The sequence below is a fragment of the Metarhizium acridum genome (genome assembly GCF_019434415.1).
Source record: "Metarhizium acridum strain ARSEF 324 chromosome Unknown scaffold_276, whole genome shotgun sequence".
Lineage (NCBI taxonomy): Eukaryota > Fungi > Ascomycota > Sordariomycetes > Hypocreales > Clavicipitaceae > Metarhizium > Metarhizium acridum.
Window position 1 is genome coordinate 692,749 of NW_027094025.1, and position 18,213 is coordinate 710,961.

At 51.9% G+C, this 18,213-nt stretch overlaps 8 protein-coding genes and 1 non-coding gene across 10 annotated transcripts; 5 read left to right on the forward strand and 4 right to left on the reverse strand.

Moving 5' to 3' along the window:
- Positions 1-2,095: 2,095 nt before the first annotated feature.
- Positions 2,096-2,580, forward strand: RPS23A_1 (40S ribosomal protein uS12; the record flags this gene model as incomplete). Its single annotated transcript, XM_007817550.2, has 2 exons — positions 2,096-2,351; positions 2,402-2,580. The coding sequence occupies 2 exons, from the start codon at positions 2,096-2,098 to the stop codon at positions 2,578-2,580; spliced, it is 435 nt and encodes a 144-aa protein (XP_007815741.2).
- A 1,360-nt stretch (positions 2,581-3,940) lies between these two features.
- On the reverse strand, positions 3,941-4,378 carry J3458_013256 (uncharacterized protein; the record flags this gene model as incomplete). Its single annotated transcript, XM_007817549.1, has 1 exon — positions 3,941-4,378. One exon carries the CDS (start codon positions 4,376-4,378, stop codon positions 3,941-3,943), a length of 438 nt encoding a protein of 145 aa, XP_007815740.1.
- Positions 4,379-7,091: 2,713 nt separating this feature from the next.
- Positions 7,092-7,433, reverse strand: J3458_013257 (uncharacterized protein; the record flags this gene model as incomplete). Its single annotated transcript, XM_066120332.1, has 1 exon — positions 7,092-7,433. The coding sequence occupies one exon, from the start codon at positions 7,431-7,433 to the stop codon at positions 7,092-7,094; it is 342 nt and encodes a 113-aa protein (XP_065974619.1).
- Positions 7,434-8,152: 719 nt separating this feature from the next.
- J3458_013258 (uncharacterized protein) lies at positions 8,153-8,740 on the reverse strand (the record flags this gene model as incomplete). Its single annotated transcript, XM_007817547.1, has 2 exons — positions 8,153-8,408; positions 8,466-8,740. The coding sequence occupies 2 exons, from the start codon at positions 8,738-8,740 to the stop codon at positions 8,153-8,155; spliced, it is 531 nt and encodes a 176-aa protein (XP_007815738.1).
- Positions 8,741-9,572: 832 nt separating this feature from the next.
- Positions 9,573-9,644, forward strand: J3458_013259. The gene has a single exon. It is a non-coding gene; the product is annotated as a tRNA-Gly (tRNA).
- Positions 9,645-10,698: 1,054 nt separating this feature from the next.
- Positions 10,699-11,385, forward strand: J3458_013260 (uncharacterized protein; the record flags this gene model as incomplete). The annotated part of the gene is made up of 1 exon (XM_066120333.1): positions 10,699-11,385. One exon carries the CDS (start codon positions 10,699-10,701, stop codon positions 11,383-11,385), a length of 687 nt encoding a protein of 228 aa, XP_065974620.1.
- A 454-nt stretch (positions 11,386-11,839) lies between these two features.
- On the reverse strand, positions 11,840-12,673 carry J3458_013261 (uncharacterized protein; the record flags this gene model as incomplete). The annotated part of the gene is made up of 2 exons (XM_007817545.2): positions 11,840-12,404; positions 12,459-12,673. 2 exons carry the CDS (start codon positions 12,671-12,673, stop codon positions 11,840-11,842), a joined length of 780 nt encoding a protein of 259 aa, XP_007815736.2.
- Positions 12,674-13,162: 489 nt separating this feature from the next.
- J3458_013262 (uncharacterized protein) lies at positions 13,163-15,753 on the forward strand. Of its 2 annotated transcripts, XM_007817544.2 has the most exons (2): positions 13,163-13,927; positions 14,010-15,753. In XM_007817544.2, the coding sequence occupies exons 1-2, from the start codon at positions 13,426-13,428 to the stop codon at positions 15,419-15,421; spliced, it is 1,914 nt and encodes a 637-aa protein (XP_007815735.2). In that variant the 5' UTR covers positions 13,163-13,425; the 3' UTR covers positions 15,422-15,753. The 2 variants fall into 2 exon arrangements, with proteins under 2 accessions (XP_007815735.2, XP_065974621.1); XM_066120334.1 differs by lacking the exon at positions 13,163-13,927 and having other exon boundaries at positions 13,956-15,654.
- Positions 15,754-15,848: 95 nt separating this feature from the next.
- ERG2_1 (C-8 sterol isomerase) lies at positions 15,849-17,495 on the forward strand. The gene is made up of 3 exons (XM_066120335.1): positions 15,849-16,343; positions 16,403-16,429; positions 16,487-17,495. The coding sequence occupies exons 1-3, from the start codon at positions 16,019-16,021 to the stop codon at positions 16,822-16,824; spliced, it is 690 nt and encodes a 229-aa protein (XP_065974622.1). The 5' UTR covers positions 15,849-16,018; the 3' UTR covers positions 16,825-17,495.
- The last annotated feature ends 718 nt before the right edge of the window (positions 17,496-18,213 follow it).

Genomic DNA, 18,213 nt, shown 5'->3' on the forward strand with positions numbered 1-18,213 from the left:
AGTGCATATCCACCCATGCTTTAATGATCATCTCTTTGTACGGCTCGAGCCAATACATCTTGATATACCCTACACACTCTGGATATTTTTCGCCATACTTCAGTTCAAACTTGGCCAGGCGCTCGTCAAATATCTTTTCACTTGGTGAAGCAACAATCGAGTGCCAGGAGGTGTAGAATTCTTCCCATGTGTCATTTTCTGCCCGCTCTGAGGTTTCGTTTTCTTTCTGCACAAAAAAGGGCCGGCAGCGCTGGAGGACCGCTTTGTTGACATGCCAGAGGCAGAGGAGCGCTTTGGTCGTTGGAAACCAATGTGCAGCAGCGTTCATTGCAGCTAGGCATCGATCAGTCAAGACAACTGACGGAAGTTCACGCTGGTAAAGTGACCTGAGATGTTGTAACGCCCAAGAGTAATCCTCTTCCGATTCACCGGATAGAAATGCAAATGCGATACAGAACGACCGCTGGCTAGAATCTACTCCGACCATGTCGAGTAGCGGCATACCGTGTTTATTCGTCTTGTAGGTACAATCCAGCAATAATACGTCCGGGTTGCATTGTAAATACGCCACAGAGTCAGGATGGGCAAAGAAGATAGCCGTCAGTCGATTGTCTACATCCAAGCGGACGCGACACCAAAAGCCCTCGTTATCTAATTGGTCGACTAGGGCTTGAATGCTGCTCTGGCCTTCGCGAAGATCTTTCCTGGTTGCCGCAATCCGGTTGTATATATCCCGCTGAGTTGCAAGTGTTTCTGAGTGGTTATGGAGGTAGGTCCTTATTTCTCGAGGGGCAGTTCCAGACTTCACGAGTTTGGAGACGATCGCCGCATCTTTTCCCACAAGCTTGCGGTGGGCAGGGTGTGCAGAAGGATCATCGCTGGGCGCGTGATTATGTTTAGCACATTCGATGTCTGGTCGATGGCTCAAGACCCATGTACTACCATCTAGCGATTGCTTGGCTAGAACTGAAAACTTGCAGCCAGTTCTTCGGCTCGAAGTGCGTCGCACTCGATCAGTAGAAGGGCTTGGAGGAGGTTTATTCCTATCACAAGCGAATATTACTCTGACTCTGCCATTTGGTGTCTTGAGGGATTTCCCTGTTGTAAATGCGTACCCTCGAGGTTTCGCCCAAGAATTGATAGCATCAAGTAAGGACTCGCGTGATTCATATGTGCCTTCGGGTGGAAGAACGTCGTCAGGGAATGCTGCCTGATCCATGTTTCATCAATCTGATTGGCGCTGCAATGTGCAGTGGCTGCAGGAACATGCTGGGGCACAGGTTCTGTCCCAGCGCTAGAGGAGTGCTGACATAATTTGGGCACCTGGGTGCGCTAGTCTATTTGGGCACCCGGGTGCCCATGTATCAGTCGCCGATTGCGATCGCAATCCTAGACCCTCCGATGTCGCGCTTGCTGAGGAGACCAAAGAGCTGGCAATTGAGAAATAACATGATGTGATAGTTGAGCCTCATCACGGAGGCTCCAAAAATATACACCCCTTTTTCCACCAACAACGGTGGAATTGATCCCATACCCTTGATACTACCATCACTCACATTCCGCCACAGATGGTGCTTGCCACGTACCAGAGCAGCACGTATCAGCTTCAAATGTCACGCACCCCAGCACAAGATGGGGCAACAACCCTGATATTTCCACGCGACAAACCCCATGAACAACATGCCTGCAAAAGTCCTCTAGTTCATTCATACAGCTCTGAAAACAGCGGCCCGAGTGTGCCCTCTCGGCCATGCTCGGCGGCGGACACGGTCGACGAATGAAAATTCACGCAACATGCCGGAATACAACACCATCCTCATTTCTGTGGGTGGTGCAAAACAACAATTGGAGCAAGAGCCTGGCACCCTCTGGTCCGTAAAGTACAAGTCTCATCCAACATCCGGCCAGTCAGTGGGCCACGGCATGTTGAAATCATATCATTTTCAAGAATCAAGACACCGCCGTCACACACCCTCAAGACTAAAAAATTTTATAAATTCGACATGCCCGCCATACGCACCTCTCTCTTTCTTCCCAACTCTTTAGTCGCGACACTCGTCTGTTTCCAAACTGCCGTTTTGCTTTCCCCACCACAATGACGCGAGGCCATCGAGGCATCAACGCCGCCCGCCAGTTGCGCCTGAAGCAAAAGGAGCAGAACTGGGCCGACAAGAACTATCGTTACCGCGCACTCAGATCACGATTCCGGTCCTCGCCGTTTAGCGGCGCCTCCCATGCCAAGGGTATAGTGCTTGAAAAGGTTGGCGTCGAGGCGAAGCAGCCGAATTCGGCGATTCGAAAGTGCGTGAGGGTGCAGCTCATCAAGAACGGCAAGAAGGTGACTGCCTTTGGTACGCTGACCCCCATGTGCTGTCATGAAAAGCGCTGACGGCCCTTGAAGTGCCCAACGACGGATGCCTCAACTTCATCGACGAGAATGACGAGGTGCTGCTGGCGGGTTTCGGCCGCAAGGGACGGGCTGTAGGAGATATCCCCGGTGTGCGATTTAAAATTGTAAAAGTCTCGGGCGTGAGTCTGCGTTCTCTTTGGAAGGAGAAGAAGGAGAAGCCTCGTTCGTAGGCAGGCACCGAATTACACGGCCTAGGCGTGGGCCGACACAAGTAGAGTGCTTGGAGGCATTGACAGTTTTAGTATCGTCATTGTGTGCCACGTGTAATGTCTGTCACCCAGTTGATTGACTGTGCCATTTACTTAAAGACAGATAGTCATGGTAGTCTTGGACGCGTGCAGGTACCCGACTTGACTCTACGGCTTTTGTTGTGGATTATACGCGGATGGCATTTGTTAATGGTGTGCTTGTACAAGCGCCTGTACAATTAGCCTGTAAGCGGAGGTTTAAGAAAAGTTGTATGAGGGATTTTGTAGGGCAGATTCATTCAACACTTCTTTTAATAGATTTGATACTCTTAAAAATAATATATATTTAAGAGTATTAAATTCTTCAAAGAGAGGGTTAAATGAACCCACTTATTTTATACACATGTATCCATCCCGTGGATTCCTTCCAACTATTAGCTCAGAACGCTGCAGCGGTGGCCATGGCTCCCTGTCTGCGGAATATAAAGGGGACTAATGTCAGAGCGGTCATCACTGAGCCATGGAGCAAAAAGACCCGGCAATAGCAACGTCCGCGATATCCAGCTTGTAGTGTCTCTTTAAATCTTCCTCTCACTATGGCATGACAATTAATCGATTTCTAGTTCGCACTCCTTCTGTGACGATATCGCACGCGTCCTCACAAGGCTAGCAGATGGAGATTGTTGTGTGAAAAGCGGCGCACAGGATTCGGTGTGAGCCATAAAAGGGAGGTGTGTAAGGAAACCCCCCAATACAAAAAAAAAAGCTCCAGCATTCAAGCTACTGCAGCGTACATGCCAACCCGAATAGCTGCATCTCTCATGCTCTTCATCTCACCGTCATTACCATAAATTCCAGACCCCATCTCGCCAGCTCATCTACACTGCTCACTAGCAAATACCATATAAATACATGGTTAGACACCTGCAACAAAAAAATGACCACACCTTTGCGCTCCCAAAACCAACAAGAATTCTGTTCCTCTCGGCGGAGGCCAGTTGGTGCTCTCATGGATTAGAGACGGTGTCGCAAAAATCGCCCATGAATCAAACCCACTGCTATTGTTCGGTATAATTATCACCAACAATTTGGGACAAAGTCATGGCAATCTACTCCAATTTGTCACATAAACACAACCACGTGATAACAAGGTTGAAGAGCCGACGAGCCAGGCAGGTTTATAAAAGTGTATTTGAATCCAACTACACGTTATTATCGTACAAGCTCAAAAATATCTCAATTGTCCCAGAAGCCTGTGTAGCCGATCAATTCCTATCCCAACCACCACCAAAGCAGGCAATGTCAGCCAAGGATCGACCAACCCAGCAGCTTCGGCTCTCCCTTAAGAGCTCTTGGGCTTCTCCGACGCAGGGACAAGGGCGGCGTGGGCCTGTCGGTGAAGCTCGCGAGGAGGGCTGTTCTGCGCGGCGGGAATGGGCTCGAGAGCGCTCGGCGGGTTCGCTGTGTACTTGAGGTGGTCGCCGAGGATCTGGCCGCTGGACAGGATGCCGTCCACGCCGCTGCCAGGAGCCGGAAGGTGTTCCTGGAGAGTGGCAAGGGGGTTCCCAGAAGCACCAGCAGCGGTGGTGTTGGCGGAACTAGCAGAGCTAGTAGAGCCAGTGGCAGCGCCAGCTCCGCCGAGGAACGTTCCAACAACGGGGATGTTGGACAGGAGAGACGTGAGGCCGTTTGTGTCCTGCGGCAAGGGGGCAGCCAGGCCCGTCTGGGCGGCGGAAAGGGCCAGAGTGGCGGAAAGGAGACTAGAGCCGGTGAATCTCATTGTGACTAGTTGTAAGAAAAAATAATGATGGTGTTCTCGGAACAGGAGTTGTGTATTAAATTAGATGAGCCGAAGAGAAAATGCTGAGTGAACGTAGCCGCCTGCTCGGAGAGACCAAGAGTGCTGCAAAAAGAATAAAGTTGTTGTCCAGCCAAGAGACTAGAAGACTACGGGCTGGAAATAGAAAAACATTTATACATGCTTGTTTCCGGGCCGAGGAGGGTCACTGATGGTCCTCGATATGGCGACATCATCGCATGGCCAGGGCGGATGATTTGCGCACCGCCATCAGACTTGCATGCGCCGCTCGAGCAACCGGAACTTGGAACATTAGCGGCGGCTCCTTTCAGCGCATGTCTGCGTGCGAAAGCTACGCTTTGAACACGATTTGGGCGGATGCGGTGGATGATGTACGGCGCACTGACGTGGGACGTTGTCGAACGGCATCGGGCGCAAAGTATGTCGTCTCGGATCAAACTACTCTGGGCAGGCCAGATCGAAGCTAATTTGTTTCAAGGATCTCGCCCGAGATCCACATGGCAACATTGCCTCGTGTTGGCCGGTCTTTTTATGGCCATGATAGGACGGATGTGGGGAACAAAACTTCGATGGCCATTCATGACTGAGTCGTTCCTGCCGTTGAGTTGACGTACATGTACTTGGCCGCGGCAAATTGTGGGTCATCGTCGCTCGATGGAGTTGCGAGCGTTAAAGCGGCTTCATAGTCTTGCCGTGGTATTCTCTTGCAAATCGGCTGAATGACGTTTTTAGGCGATTTTCTTTTCTTTCTTCACTTCAATAACAAATGACATTGTCGATACTCCTCCAGCGACTGTCGTGAAATCACCCTTTGCAGGCTCAGATATTGTTTTGTTTAGTTGTGTTTACTTCGGGAATCGTGAGACACGGAAAAGCCGTTTTGCCCGTCCCCTGGAAGTTTATCCGTATATGGCAAGGTCTGCGTCATCTCTGGTCCCTTGCTGCCTTGGCATGAGCCAGCAGTAGTATTCCAACCTGCCAATACCTCTCAACTTGATTTTCCCCTCATCAGAAACTTGTATAAATATCTTGGCTGAATTAGCCTGAACTTTATCCAACATACCGGTTTGATCATCTACGCTAGCGAATTCGTTTTGCAAACATCCCAACCGATGCAACGGCAGATGCAAAACGCTAGCATTGGCAAGAGTACCATCACATATAGCAACCGGACACAATGGCTACTTCAGCAGATCGCCGGGGGAACAAATCTCGGGACCTCCATACTACCAGCTTCAAGGCACAACCAGAATGCCGGTGACAGAAACTTCTATCATTATAAAGAGTCGGCATGGAAACTCAAAAAATGCCCTGGGTGATGTTGAATGCAGAGCCACAAGCCAAAATACCCAAGCAACGCCTGACAACGAGCCAGCGCCGCTACAGATGCTGATGATCCTGTCTGGTTTCTTGCAGCCATCCGCCGGGACCAACACATCCGAGAAATATTGGCGGGGCGGTTCTGCCCCTGAACCTACGACAACTGAGGGCAAGTAAAAGATTTGCTTCATTACATGAGAATTACTGCCATAAGCAGTGCGTCGCAAATCTTCTGCCAGAGCCAACAGCAAACAGAAGTCTGTTCCGGTGTGAAAGTGGCCTTTGTGTGACGTAGAGATGCACCTCATAGAATATGAATGGTCGAATAGACCGATCAAAGACTCTTCGTCACTATAAAAGGTAGGGGTGCAAAAAGTACGAGGGCTCTCAGCTAACAGATGTAGGGTAGTATATATCCACAACCAAAATGAAAGACTTGAAAGGAATCATCCAAGCTACTGCAACATGCTCTTCGCCTCGTGTATACGGAAGCAGTCTCAAACCGGATAGAGTTGACGGGCAGTGTCGTTGATTGGTGGCCAGGTTACAAATACTCCTTTTCATACGTAACATGTCAATTGGTTCTTATAATCAACAGCGTTCACGCGCTCACAAAGGAACGAGTCCACTGTCGGGCTGAGATTAAGCATGCAGAGTCAAACAAGCTAAGTGCATGCCTAACCTCAATGCGTGTCTCACAGGTCAAAAACGAAATCAGCATCAAACAAACTTGAAAAAGAAGAAGAAAAGACAGGTCTGCGTAACGGGCAGCGGCAAGTGATTCTGTGGGGCACCGCTATACCGGCCACTCTCGGTGCCAGCGACACATTTCGCGTACGGAAATCCATTCCTAGAGCCACCGTTTCTGTGTCAGAATTTTTCGCATTAAATAGCTGCGGGCACTCTGTATGGCAGACGACGTTGCGGGGTCCCCAGCACAATGTCTCAGGCACGAGAAGGACGGGCAGCGACGTCAAAAAAGGCTTCACGATGCGGCCGGGAAGTGGGTCAACCGTCATGCATCTTCGGCCCAGCTCCTGCCGGCCCCCGGGCAAACCGCAACGCTCCTCTGACCTCATCTGACAGGACTCGTGACAAGTTGGACTCAAGTGTTTTCCTCCTTCCAGTTTGTACGGGAAAAAATGCCTCGTGTCAGCAATCTGCTGCTTGCTCTCCATGTTGCTCTCCTCCGTGCCGTTCTATAAACCCTCAGGCCGGGCAGCGAGTATACCATACGCGACACCATTTTGCTGCGCATGCGAATCCGCATGTCAAGTTCCTGGCTTTCTTGCTGCTTACACCGGCTCGCACTAACTCCCAGACTACACCGTCACCATCGTTGCATTCGAATGTCTCAGCCCTCGGTCTCGTCAGACTGGCCCGGCACATCACCTACAGACATGTCCACTCGGTCCAACGACGTCTCCCAAACAAGCGGCTTGGCATCCGGCTTATGTATTGCTCTTGCCATCATCATAGGACTCACAGTATACGTGCTGAGAGGAAGGATATTCTCATTCGGCGCCAACACAGCTGGCATGCCGCAACGACGCTCCGATACGCTGACACTCGAGGCTCTGGCTCTGTTGCCAATACATATCCATGACGCCCCCGAGCAGTCGAAAACATCACCCGTGAGCAGCGTTGCGTCGGACCCAAACGACAGATGCTGCTCCATCTGCACTGAGCCGTTCATGGACGGGGTCCAGCTGCGCAAGCTTCCTTGCGGGCATCAATTTGATAGGGGATGCATCGACCCGTGGCTGCTGAAGCGTTCTGCCACTTGTCCGCTCTGGTACGTGTTTGACCGTTGACTCATGCCTCGCTATTTTCTAACTCTAGTCAGCCGTCAGAAAGTCACCACGAGACCCCTGAAGCTTCACGAAAGATTGCCCGTGTCGCCTCGGCCAACCTTTTTCCCACCCAGCAGGTGGAAGATGAATAGAAACATTTCAAGAGTTGAGTGATATTCTCCGTGGTGAGATGCCGCGTCTAACAGCTTTACAGGATCCTCCAGGCAGTCCTGTTGCAACAAACCCGCGAAGAGGCCGGTATTCTGGTCAAACACAGGGGCAGAGACGCGCTCCCAGTTCCCATCCCTGCGGTACTCTGGCAACGATATCCGAGTCATCGAGAACGGCAGAGACGCGGGAAACTTTAGAGAATCGAGGATAAACGCAGGCTGTTCCGAGTTTATTAGCTCGTATATACAAAAACTTTTCCCGTCGCGAATTCCATCCGTTGTTGCAGAACCCATCAAACACTTGACACACCTCATGCACCAGCATCCTCCTCTCATGTAATAGGAAGCAAAAACCATGTGGCCATGTCAGGAGCCATACTATCACACTCATGCTATAATGTATTATAGCATAGTAGTGTATACCTCTTGGTGGGCACATGTTCTGCCACAGACTATAACCCAACCACTTCGTCTTCCGTACACGGACCCTGGTGGAGCACGCTGTACTTGAAGCCGTCCCTGTCCTTGATTGGCAAGGACACGGCAACAGTGTCCGCGGCACTCGGATACCTCGTAAGATGGCCATGCGTAGTTCGGTCCGCCGTGTCCGCCGCGATAATCAGCCCGTACTTGCCGCCTTGGATCCACGCTTCGTCCTTCCCCTTGTATAGACTGATGTGCACTAGACCGCTGATAAAAAGGACGTATCTGCGTGTTCGGTTCAGTTAGTCAGTGTGGCAGCAGGCACGGCTGTCAAGCACGTACTGAAAAGCCGGGGCATGATGAAACCCGCCGTCGAACCTCGCAGGAACCACACTGTACGATGCATTCGCCAACTCTCCCAGGGATAGCTGCAGGGAGCCCGTGATGCCTGACTCGGTAGTTTGCTGAAATGGGTTTGCGAGCTGCCAGCATTCGAGGGTCGATTCACCATCCCTGGCCGAGAGAGCCGTGAGGTTGAGGTTCGGTGTTGTGAGATTGCTGAGCTGCGCGACTGCAGAGAGTGCCAGACTCAGTAGAGTCAAGGTAGATGGCAACATGTTTATATGGAGATTGCTATTCCGGAGCTGGAAGGGGTCGATGAAAGTCGTCGGCTTGGGGAACGCAAGTTACAAGTGTTGATTTCTGTCCAGCATTCAGTGGTGTCCGTAGTGCCGCCGGAGAGTTTTAGTCCCGCAAAGCCAGGTACAAAGATTTATATGATCTACATTCGCATATCCGCAACTACCGAGCTTGCCGGCATTAGCGGGCTGACTGATGGCTAGGTCATGGTGTCCTTTAACTCCGGATGCAACGCTGTTCCTGGTGACTAGTTCACAGTGCAGGTTTTTTTTCAAAGGCATATTAGGGTGTCGACAAGATTCTAGCTGACCAATTCCACTGTGCAATCTGGGCCAACACGTTGTAAGTTGCCCCGGTTTTCAGACTTACACCGTCTACCAGTCTGTTAAATCCCAACTAGGCCCACAACCCAGTTATACGAGGAAATCTTTCAGAAAATTACAAAGATCTCATTGTCATTATGTGGCGTAAGCAGAATCTCTCAAAAATATAAAAGAAAAAAATTCCGCATTTCGGGGTCAATAGCAGTTCTGCCAATACCAGACTAGCGCCACGACGCTCGGCAGTCTGCATCAGCTTCTCCACCGCCAGGAGGGCCAGGGAAGAAATACATGGAGCTGTCTGTAGCTGCTAACACCAAATATTGCAGCTCATTTTGTAAGGAGACTCAATAACCAGGCGCGCAATGGTGTCAGGAAGGCAAAAGGTTGCAGCATTGAGTCCCCACGTCACTGCGGCAAAATTTACGGTGTCCCAATTAATAGTCGATATATAATTCAATAGCAAGCCATTAACAACACAGTATTCTTAGCGTGAATAGTGTAGCGGTTAGCATGCATGCTTCCCAAGCATGCGACCCGGGTTCGAGTCCCGGTTCACGCAGCATTATTATTTTTTCACATTTGGTACACCACTACAGTCGCCTTTTATTTACCTTTTTTGCCAATGATCCGGCCACCGGGCTCTACAAAATGAAATACATGCATCTTTATACGTAATAGCCTCACAGCCAAGCCCCAATCCACACAGGCACGGGACATGGCCCCAATTATCGTGTTAAGCGTCACATCCAGCTGGACGGACCCAGCCAGCATCAGAGCCAAGGCAGTGCCGTCACAGCAGCAGGATTTAATAAATTGGATAGTACTAACTGAGAAGAGACATTATTGAAACCATTCGGCTTCATGTTCAGACATGCTCCATTGTTTTCGGGGTGGCCATCAGTCTAGAGCAATCAGACGCATATGACCTGGACATCTCACTCCGAGCCGCAGACAGCCCACATGTATGACGCAAGTCAATAACCATGCCAAAGTATTCCAAAGTGGCAACGGGTATAAAAAGTCAATATACATCCCGTCACGAACCACATCGTGGCCACAACTCTCCGTCCAACGCACCCCGAGTCTTGAGAGTAACATGCAAACATGGCGACTCCCATCGTGTACAAGAAAGCAGATATCGATGCCGACCCCGCAAGAGCAGAATACAAGACGTAAGCTGTACTAGCCGAATTACACGCTCGAGAACCTCTTCACAAAAGCTCACAATGGCAGAAACGAAAAAGGAGCGGCTGTCCCGAATGTAGTTCCCGGCCAAAATGGCAAAACACATCATAAACTGTCCAGCAGTACGTCAAAACAATACCTCCACCGCCCATCACGGAATGCTAACACCAGCAAAGCATATTACCTGCCCAACGATCTCGTACGCCCAAGGCCCCCAACATTCATACAGCAAAGCAGCAAACTAACACCCACAACCAGCCCGAGCAAAACCGTCTCGGTATGTTCCCCCAATCCCACCAACGCAACACCCAACTGAACCTCGCAGACCTCCAACACCAAATGTGCAAACTCATCCTCGACGGCAAACTCGGCCTCGCCCCCGTCCCATCCCCCAAGCACGTCCTCGACGTCGCCACAGGCACAGGCATATGGGCCCTCGAATATGGTTCCGCCTCCCAACCCCCCAGTCCCCCCAAAACCTCACTGACAGAAACTCCCAAAAAGCCAAAAGCAACCCCCAAGCAAACGTCATCGGCACCGACCTCTTCACCATGCAACCGGCCACCGCCGCGCCCAACGTCTCCTTTGTCCGGCAAGACGTCGAGAAGGAAGAGTGGAACTACCCCCATCCCTTTGACTACATCCACCTCCGCTACATAGTAAGCTGCTTTGACGACGCGCAGTCCGTGTTCCGAAAAGCCCACGCCGCCCTCCGCCCAGGCGGGTACATTGAGATATTCGACCTGGTCCTGCACCCGCGCTACAGCGGCGACAAGCGCGGCCCCGCGCTCGACAAGTGGTGCTCCGCCGTGTGCGCCGCCGCCAGGAGGGAAGGCAGGGATCTCCGGAAAGCAGAGAGGTACAAGCAGTGGCTGGAGGAGATTGGCTTCGTGGACGTGGTGGACGTCGAGATGATGCTACCCGGCAACGCGTGGCCCGAGGACGACAAGATGAAGGGGATTGGCGCGCACCTCGTACAAGTGCAGCCGGGGCCTCTGTTGAGCCTGGGGACCTACTTTGGAGCAAGGGGCCTGTCGGGCGTGTTGGATGGCCTTGCTCCGGAGATGATGAGGGACATGGAGGATGAGAGCATCCACCTGTGCTGGCCCATGTGAGTGATCTCCCCTAGTACTCTGGTGGCAAGTTTCTCGGCGACTTCTGTTACTGAAACGTTCGGTTTTTTAGACATGTTGTGTATGGACGAAAGGCGCTCCAAGATGAATCCGCGTGAACGGCCGGTCTTGCACGTTGTTTGCTGAATGGGACGAAAACACGGGCAGATAGAAGGTGTCAACGGAAATATAAGGGGGTATAATAGCTGTTCAATTAGAGAGCGTTCTTTTTGTGACAGAAGGGCACCGAAAGACAAGCCTAGCAACCAGGTTTCTTTAGCCATGTACTTTTTATCATTAGCAGTTGCCATCCGTTTACGCCATCCCTACCATATAACTAAGTCGCCGACATGGCATGTGCGCAAATATGTGACTTGGTTTCTATGCGTGACAGTATGTCTCTACCACTTCGTATCCATGCTGCTTCTTGTACAAGATTCATCACGGCCGTGCCCATCTAATGAAGCCATGCGCTGCTAGAGGACCGTCTCCCCCTCTCATACAGCCATTTGCTGTTGAGCCCTACACTGGTACGCTTGCCTCCAGAGGGGCTGGGAGAGCCTGGATCCGAGAACAAGTTTGCCGACGTACTCTGACCAAAGGGGCTGCCTGAGCCAAAGGATGATCTTCGGCCATTTCCTAGCCCACTAATACTCTTTTGAAAGACCGGGCTACCCACTGGGGAGTATTGTGAACCAGAAGCCCCAAAGGAACCCTGAATAATCGGACTGCCTCGTCCGGACAGCGGTGAGCTAGCATAACTGCCCCTGCTTCCGACAGATCCAGCAATTGAAGGCGTCCTCGAGTACCGTGGAGGCGTACTGAACTTGGCATCTGGAGTCGGCGGCGCGGAGGTGGGTGGAAGACCCAGCAGCTTCCGTTGGGCTGCGGTCAAAGGGATATCGGAGAGGTCGTCTTTGGTACGGACAAGTGGTAGACAGGCGAGGCAGATTTGAATGAATGGGATGAGTTGAAAGACGAACCACGCGGAGCTCAAGTACGTTCGGAATGTGCTGGAGACACTGCGACGGTGGTTAGCTTGTGATGCTGCCAATAGTGGGCGCATTGCTTCCTACATTTGGGGGTTGATCTTCATTTTAGCCAGCAGGCGAAGAGACCACAGGGCTAGTAGGGCAACTATATTATAGGCTATTTGTCGAATATTTTTCTCGGAGAAATTTGTCGCACTCTGCCTTCGGGTGATTTCATTTAATCGCGGATGCCGCCATGTGCCAGGACTGTCAACAGCAGGAACTGCCTTGATCGGCGTCGACTGGACAGGAGTCGACATGCTGGCCGGGAGTGCTTTCTTCTGGAGGGGTATGGTCCAATTCCCAGTATTGAGGATCGGGGTACTCTTGGAAAGGAGAGCTCTAGGAAGTGGGCATGGTCAGCACGGCCAACGGTTGGCAGCAAAAGCTTTGCCCGACTTGCCGTGTATCTAATGCAGCGTCGTAAGAAAGAAAAAGGGCGAAATGAATTGTTCCGATCGCTCGCGACTAGGCTTTTGCTGCTGGTTAGTAGATGCACTGGGCGTGGGCACGATGGCCGGTGGGCTTCTGCTCCGAGTCGTCGAGGCTGTGATATTTGTTGTTGTTGATCGAGGCAGGCCACGAAAAGCGACAGCAACCAGTCAAGCGAAGCGGCCGAGTGGATGGAAGTGGATGCAGGGGTCAAGTGGCGCACGAGCCAAGTCAAGCGTGCGACTTGCTTGTCGTGGGCCGTGACTTGGTGACTTTGTGCCGGGACTTGGCTGCGCAACAAACGTGGATCGACTTTTCTCAAGCTCAATGCAAGCAGATTCTCGCCAGCCCCGGCCACCGCTTGCATAAACCCCGACATAATCGACACCCATCCAATTCTCGCGTCCCCATCGAGTATTCATCGAAGAAGCGCTCTTTACTCCCTCATTCCGTAGCCCAACCATGCTATGGTGATGATGCGCTTTTGATTCGCATCGCAACCCGCGACACTTTCAGCTCCGTACCCGCGATCCTACTGCCCTTTTCTCGTCCACGCCCCGCGAAGCCTCCCACCACCAACATGGCCGCCTCGCCCAGTTCGGCTGCGGCCACGTCCGACATCGAGGCCCCAAGCTCTCCTGCTGCTCAAGAAGCCAAGTCATTCGTCTCACGCGCTGCGAGCGACGATGAGGATACGCAGATGGCCGATGAACCTACCGAGATCCAAGAGAAGCCTGCCCGTGGCAGAGGCAGGTCTTCAACAAAGGGCGGCGATGCACCCCATCAGATTGGCAAAATCCGACATCTGAAAAAGGAAGATGGCGAGCCGCTCTGGCGCGAAGATATTCAGTACGACTTCCTCAAGGCCGTTTTCGACAATGAGCAAAAGGTTTTTACCAACTCGTACGACCGCGACATGGACAAGCAATGTTTTGCCGATCTCTACATCGATACCATGTCGCGAAGTAGCAAAACTAGCAAAGTCCTAAGGGACAAACTCCTCAGTGACCGAGATGCGGCCAAGGGCATGGCCATGGTCTGCCTGCTGGTCAACGTCGGCCGCATGAATACGACGCTCAACTGTACGTACAACATCTCCCACTCTAAACATACCACCAACACATCATTTTTAAACACTGAAACCTAACCAGACCAAACTTTCAGTCTTTCCCGAAATGAGAGCCCAGCTTCGAACATACCACGCGATTCCCTCGCTACAGGCACACCAAGACGCACACGCGTACAAGCAACTCCAAGACGCCCCCCGTCTTAAATCTATCTTGAAGGGCGGTGCTGAGGACAGGGAGGAACCCAATTCGTTGGAGAAGATCAAGAAGGTCCAGGTACCTCGAACCAATCCTGTCAATCTCATCTTTTCCATGTGCCATTCAGCTCAGAAGGTTGCCGAATTACATTTCCCCAACCACCAAGAGTTCCACGACCTTATTATGAAGACGCAGTACAGCAGCAAGTCCCGCGCGATGGCGTTCTTGTGGCTCATGTGGTTTTACCTTGAGTCTGATTTCACCGAGGAGGGCTGCGAGGAAAATCCGTTTGGCGCCGGGGTCGACTACGGCCTAGATGTTGCAAACCAGGGTGTTCCAGAGCTCGTTGAGATGTCGGAGGATGAGCGAGCCAAGGAAAACGTAGACACCCCTGAGGAACTCGTTTTTGGGCGCGATAAACAAAAGACGCGAGCCAAGATTCTCGAGATGGACCAAGCCTATCTGAATGAAAGGGAGACAAAACGCGGCAAGCGGGCGACTCTGAATGAAGACGGCCCTGCTATCCTTCCACGCATCCGTCCTTCTAAACATGATTCAGATCGAGACAGCACAAGATCGACGCCTCCACCCCGGCACATGGGAAGAGGTGGTCGGCGAGGGTTGGGGCTCAAGTACCAGATCTTTGAGGGGTCATCCCCAGCTCGTCATGGATCAGAAGGTGTTGGGTCGAGGAAACCCCGCCCCCCAACAGCGCATCAGCTTGCTGTGGAAAGAAACCGCAATGAACGCGTTGAGTACATTCTAGACCGAGGGCTTCGAAAACACCACCACAGGAGCCGCAAGGCTCGACGCCAGGATGGAGCCATATACAGAGCATACAGGCGGACCCAGGCCCAAGAAGACCCGTTCGAGGACAGCGATGGCGAGGACGCAATACCACGCAACATTTCCAGCAAAGACAAGACTGCCGTGTTCCGCGAGAGAGGTCTAGGCGGGCTTGCTCTCCTCAGTGCCGAGGCGGATGACTATGGCGAAGAAGTCAGTGCCTACGCGGCCGCCCTGAGAAGATCTTCGCGCCGTCTTCGACGGTGGTTAGGACGCGAAACCGAGCTGGGCGTTATCGCGCCCATCAAGAACCAGAAAGCATCAGGGAAGGCCAGCAGCAACAAGGACGCTGACGGGGATGACAATGGTTTAAATGATTCCCCCACGAAGAATGGCGATGCAAATGGAGATATTACCATGGGCGACGCAGATATTGACGACCAGACTGCCTTGTTGGATGATGGGGATGATGATGTAGATGACCCAGACAAGACCGAAGTCATGGGCGATTCCGACGTGGAGTAACTGTTGGGCCTTATTTCAGCGCACGTCGCGAAGCAGATCATGTATACCTAGGTTATTTTCTGATTTTTCTACGGAGGCAATCAGATGGGAGTCGAAGGAAATAAAGGGATAGTGTACTACAAAGGATAGTTCGGATATATGATTTTCTCAGTTGGAAGGGGGTTTTTTTTCCCTCCCACCGGGGGCCACCGGGGGAATGGCAGCGACAATGATGATATAATTCCAAAAGCAGCACCATGAAATAACTTGAGATTTGCACTTTGTGAATTCAATTTTTTTCCGTTGCCATCTTTCATTCCAGTCCAGACCCAGAGTACGCTTCGGCACCCGCGGACATTACGGACGCCGGTCCCCTTTCACAGCTCTATCAACCTCCTCACACGAGTTGGTGATAATCGACCCAGCCGGAAGCTTACCTCTCCGAGACCACGAGCGGTGTGGGGCGGCAAAACGCCCCCAGGTTCGTCGAGTTGCATCCAACGCGCATCTCATTCTCCCTATTTATATACAACCTGCCCGGCCGTCTGTAGCCCGATTATTCAAACACAATCAGTCACTCATTTTGTTTCCCACTGTCCCTTTTTTGCCTCGCAGAAAATGCCCAAATCGAAGCGCTCCCAGAGGGCCGCCAGCTCCCCCATCGGTCAATTACTGGGCATCCTGGGCGTGCTAACCGCCCTCCTAGCATCATTGTTGTACCTCGCGGAGCGGAATCTGGACAAGTTCTACATCTTTGACCTGGACGAGTTACACGACGTGTCCAAGAGGGGCCTCGCCAAGCATGGCAACGACACGCGCGCCGTGGTCAAGTACATCGTCGACGACCTGCACAAGACGCACGGCGCGCACATCAACCTCGAGGAGGACTGGGTGTTTAACAACGCCGGCGGCGCCATGGGCGCCATGTACATCCTCCACGCTAGTGAGTTTACCGGCGTGCGGACCAAGTGAGAAGATTGCCCGGGCTGACCAACGACGAAGGCATTACGGAATATCTCATCATTTTCGGTACGGGGTTTTCCCATCCAGGGGGGCGGGGGGTGCAGGCTAACATTGTGGCTTTAGGAACGGCGATTGGCACCGAGGGCCATACGGGGCGGCACACGGCGGACGACTACTTCCACATCTTGACGGGCGAGCAGTGGGCGTACGTGCCGGGCGAGTATGAGCCCGAGGTGTATCCCCCCGGCAGCGTGCACCACCTGCGCCGCGGAGAGGTCAAGCAGTATAGGATGCCCGACAAGTGCTTTGCGCTCGAGTACGCGCGAGGATGGATCCCGCCCATGCTCTTTTTTGGCTTCGCCGACGGCTTGTTCAGCACCCTGGACTATCCGACTTTGTGGAAGACGACGCACTTGACGGCCAAGCAGATGGTTGGGAACTTGCTCAGGGGTAAGTTCTAGGCGCGGCGTTTGTGCGTGGATTTGGCTGGTCAAGAATTGGGGGACTTGGCCATGGGATCTGCCTTGGTCACCTGGCACGATGCATCACATGTGAAAATGTCTGGTGTATGCGACTGGGGAGAAGGGGGGGGGAGCGCGCGCGGGGGAGCCGGCACAGGAAGCTGGCTGGCTTGTACTTTGGGTGCGAACTGCCAATACATTGGGGTTGTGCGTCACTAGATGCAGCAGATGCAGCATAGTGACTTTGTAATTAGAGGGACAGTATAGCATTTTGTGTATAGTAAACGGACCGACAGAAGTTTTATAGTTCAAGCAACGCGCTGCCCAAGTTGGAAGAAACTCGTGTGCCCTAGCATCTTGTCATGTAACATGTTTCGGGGGGGCATGACATGGCCGAGGCAGAAATTGGTCGGGTTAGCAGAAGTTTTCTGTTAGAATGAGTCTCCTCTTGTTGAGGGTACCCTGTCGGGGTAAGTCTACAATGGGAGCGTCCCCGAGTATTTAATTGGTCCAAGCGAAAATGCTCTTCGGTGATTATTTAATGTAAAAATTTGTTAGCCTCTTGGTGATTTAGGCGGCGAATGGCTCCCTTGGTTCTTGGACAATCAGGGATCTTATCCCCTGTAAGTACGCTTTGTGGGGAGACAAAGCAGGTCGTCACATTACTGTAGTCTTTTTTAAAAAAAAAGAGTATTCTATTTGCAGACGAGACAAAGCAGGTCGCCACATTACTGTAGTCCATTTTTTCTTTTTCTAAAGTAAAGAGTATTCTCGATCGTTGAATTTCTCAGCGATCCATGTCTGACGCGTTTCTATGTACGTGTAAGCGATTCGCCCATAATATCTTGCTATATGAAGACGGCCGGGGATGTCATTGTAGATATTCATCGTCCTCACTGCTGCTCAGACTCCTCACCAGGTGTGTGGGCCGCTGCCCGCCAACAACTTCGGGACGCCGTCATCAACAAGGACCCTTCCTGCAGCTATGCTGGGAGTAATTTATGTTGTGAAGTTATTATAAGACCGTTATAGTTTCGGATTCTCATTAGGCAAAGCGGGATTAAATTGATTGCCGAGTAGAGTTTACGGAACGTGGGCAAGCAAGCTTAGCTTAGCTGTAGCTTCCCGCTTTACCTCTTTAATGTACTATATGATAGGGGCGTCCTTAAGCATTTAATTGGTCAAAGGAAAAATACTCTTCGGCAATTAATTAACATAAAAACGCCGTGCCACTAGCAACAGCGGCCACAGCTAGAAGGCGGCCCCCGGAGGGTGTAATAAAGGCTGAATGGTCTACCAGACATGTGTAGTCTGGTTATTCTCGCCCGCTTTGCCTACCCCTAGGACAACTCGCCCATTAGCATTAGGGTCTTGTAATAGAATTATGAT